This window comes from Apis dorsata, unplaced genomic scaffold (genome assembly GCF_000469605.1).
Source record: "Apis dorsata unplaced genomic scaffold, Apis dorsata 1.3 scaffold_1186, whole genome shotgun sequence".
NCBI lineage: Eukaryota > Metazoa > Arthropoda > Insecta > Hymenoptera > Apidae > Apis > Apis dorsata.
The window spans coordinates 71,369-74,885 of record NW_006264283.1 but is presented as its reverse complement, the minus strand read 5'-3'; the positions used below and the strand labels follow the sequence as shown (position 1 = coordinate 74,885).

Genomic DNA, 3,517 nt, shown 5'->3' with positions numbered 1-3,517 from the left:
ATAAATATATATTTAAATTTATATATAATATACATATAAATATATATTTTCATTTAAGAGTTTTTATACGGATAATATAGAATTCTTATTCTCTTAAAAAAAGAATTTGTATTTAGAGGAATATATTGATTATAAAATTTACTAAATATTATTTTTTATTTTTTATTAATATATTTATTACTATTAATATATTATATTATATTATTATATTAATTAATTGCAAAAATTTTAAATAATCATTTTACACATAAAATAATATTTTTTGAAAGATATTTAAATATATATATATCTAAAAAAAAATGAAAAAAGAATTACATTTATCCAATTCTATATTATCCTCATATAGAATACTATATTATAAATGCATAAAGGAAATTATACACTAAGAATTAAGAAAAAAACTGTTTAATTTCAAATTGTTAAACTCATGTTATTTTTTTTTTTCTGTTGCAAACATATTCCATTGTAAAATCATTCTACTAATTTTATTTCAATTTATCTCATCTTTTAATTTTCTTTTTTGTTTTCTGCAAACATATTCCATTGTAAAATTATTCTATTAATTTTATTCCAATTTATCTCATTTTTTCCCTTTACTATCAACAATATTGTATTAAAAATTTAAAAATACGTATGACAACTTAACTTATCGAGCAAATATTAAATAAATATTGTTAAAAATTAATAAATAATTTCAAGTTTCATAATTTTAAGTTTTCCAAATTTTGTGCATAAATGATTAATTTTTCTTCGCAAAATCAAAAATCCTTGAAAAAGTCATCCCTTCCAAAAATTCTTCTGACTGATCGTAGTTAACCTTAACCACACCCCTAATGATTGGTAACGCATCATGATTCGCGAACAGCGAGCAAGGGGGCCGATTTACCCTTGTCTCTTTGAATACAATTACGCATACACTGGCTAGAAAGAGTGGAGTGTATCAATGGAGGGGAGTATCCCACTAACCCCCTGGTCAATTTGGGGCACGAGTCTCCCGAATATATTTAAGCCACATGCGGAATACAGATTCAATTTAGTTGACATTTTGACATCGCGTTCTTCTCATCCAAAGTTACCTTACGTACCAATTATTTCATTATCGATATATCTTCCGCAATCTTTCTCTCGCAAGTAAATCGTATATTGTCGACATCGACATCGATTCATTTTCTGAAAGTGAAGTAAAACAGTTCTTTGAGCGTTCTTAAATTTTTTCGAACAAAGATATAAATATAAATACAAATAACAAAAAGAAATTGTAAAAATTTGTAAAAAAAATTGAAAACTCGGTAGTGTGTTAAAAAAGAAAAGGAAAGACAGTGCAGAATAAATTTGCACGCCGTTTTTTACGTTTAAAAGAAATAGTTAAACTTTAAAAATTAAAATAAAAATGGAATCGACCAGTGCTATTATGTATCCTATTATCAGCGAAAACGCTTTAATGATGAATATTGAGGCATTCGAGAAGACATCCTTGTCCCAAGCATGCTTGGACAGACCCATAGTTAGAGCTGCTGGATTCCTTAAAAGGGAATCATCAACGGAGATCGTCGATTTAAACAAATTAGCCCAGAAGAGTACGTCTGTAATTCAATACGTAAGTATAAAAAAAAAAAAAAAAAAAAGAAAATGTATATGATTTTTAATCCATCTAAGTTATTAAATTAAAAAAAATTTTCATTGATCGTTGAAGGTTGAAGTTATCGATACCGAGGGCCGTTTGTATTGCGTAGATGATCTCGTGAGCACTTCTTGCTGGTTAAAAATCGTTAAATTCGCAAACGATTGTCAAAGTTGCAATGTTCTTCTAATGATGAGTGACAATGGTGTAATGTTGAAAACGATAAGAAATGTAACTCCTGGTGAACCTTTGCTTATGTGGTTTACAGAAAATATTTTAGCGATGCTCAACATCCCTTTCTTAACCCCCTCCAACATCCAAGGTAAACATTTAAATAATAAAAACACAATCCAATTGCTTGCTTCAGAAAATTCATCAAATTTACAATTCTCGTTACAAGTTTTAATTAAATAAAACACGTGTATGTGATTTCAGGCCAAAATCGCTACATCTGTCACATATGCAACAAGCTGTTCGAATATCCCAATCCTTTGAAAATTCACCTAGCCCTAAAGTGCAATCGACTGGACACTAATCATCTATGGTCTATTCTGACGAAAGAGTATACCTTATCGCCGAGACCAAGCTTGGCTCTCAGCTTGTTTCCTCAGTCGACTTTCAGATTCAAACTAACAAGATCGCCAGAACCCTCGTCCACCAGAATATCGCCAATTTTAGTAGAGACTATGGATAGCAATGTTATTCCTCCTAGTAACAATTCATCAGAATCATCACAACAACCTTCTCCGTCATCCTCGAACCCGTTTTCCCCAAGTTCCATGCAAATTTCTCCGAACTCGTCGATTCGACTCTCTCCCACAGGCAAAGATGTACTGCCCTATCGTCAATCTGCGTTCAAACCATACACAAATCAAAACAACATGTTCGCAAATGTGTGCCCCTTAACGAGAGCCGATAATGTTTTAACGTCGTATAACGTTCAAACGAGCTCCGCATCGATCAGTGCTGATGTTCACGCAGCGCAAATGGAAACGATAGTTAGCAATCTTGGGAAATCAAAGCAAGGGCATCTTTGTATTTATTGTGGAAAAGTTTACTCGAGAAAATATGGCCTAAAAATTCACATTAGGTAAGTGTTTTAATCTTTTTATCTTATTTATTTAATCAATTTGAAATTATACGTTGATTAATAACAAAATACTCTGCTCTTTCTGTCGAACGAATATTTTAATTTCGTTCTCTTTTGTAAATATTTTTCGAAAAATTTATTTGTAAAAAGTTCACCAAAAAAAAAAAAAAATGATAATAAATTTTATATCTTTTTCGTTTACAGAACTCATACCGGTTATAAACCATTAAAGTGCAAATATTGTTTGCGACCTTTTGGAGATCCTAGCAATTTGAATAAACATGTTCGATTGCATGCAGACGGTGAGACACCTTATAGATGTGACTTATGCGGAAAAGTTTTAGTTAGACGAAGAGATCTTGAGAGACATCTAAAATCGAGACATCAAGAAAATCAGGAACAGACTTCGGATACCTCGTCCGATGGAGTTGATGTTTAACAGACACGTCAAATACTATATTGTAAGACAGTAACTATTACTTCGCTTAGTTTACATCGGTGAACAAAACTGTCTTCGATATTAAAAACAATTAGTTCATATTAGTAAACAAAGTCATCTGTGAAGTTGAATCTTGTAAATCTTGTAAATTTTCATTGGGACATGTTTATATAATAAGCGCTTTTGTGATCAAAATGTCAATTATTTTTATAAAATGTTTGAAATATGATTGTAAATATTTAATTAGAATAAGAAAAATTAGTGAGAAAAGATATTAATATTTAAAAATATTTGAACAAACATCGTTAAATGTTTTGTTTAATAGAAAAGTTTTCGTTCACTCTTTAGAGAATTTATAGATATAAAT

General features: G+C 30.0%; 1 protein-coding gene across 1 annotated transcript; it reads left to right on the top strand.

The window, feature by feature from the left end:
* Positions 1 to 1,236: 1,236 nt before the first annotated feature.
* LOC102674592 (zinc finger protein SNAI2-like) lies at positions 1,237 to 3,420 on the top strand. The gene is made up of 4 exons (XM_006624972.2): positions 1,237 to 1,597; positions 1,694 to 1,943; positions 2,057 to 2,711; positions 2,916 to 3,420. The coding sequence occupies exons 1-4, from the start codon at positions 1,391 to 1,393 to the stop codon at positions 3,148 to 3,150; spliced, it is 1,347 nt and encodes a 448-aa protein (XP_006625035.1). The 5' UTR covers positions 1,237 to 1,390; the 3' UTR covers positions 3,151 to 3,420.
* The last annotated feature ends 97 nt before the right edge of the window (positions 3,421 to 3,517 follow it).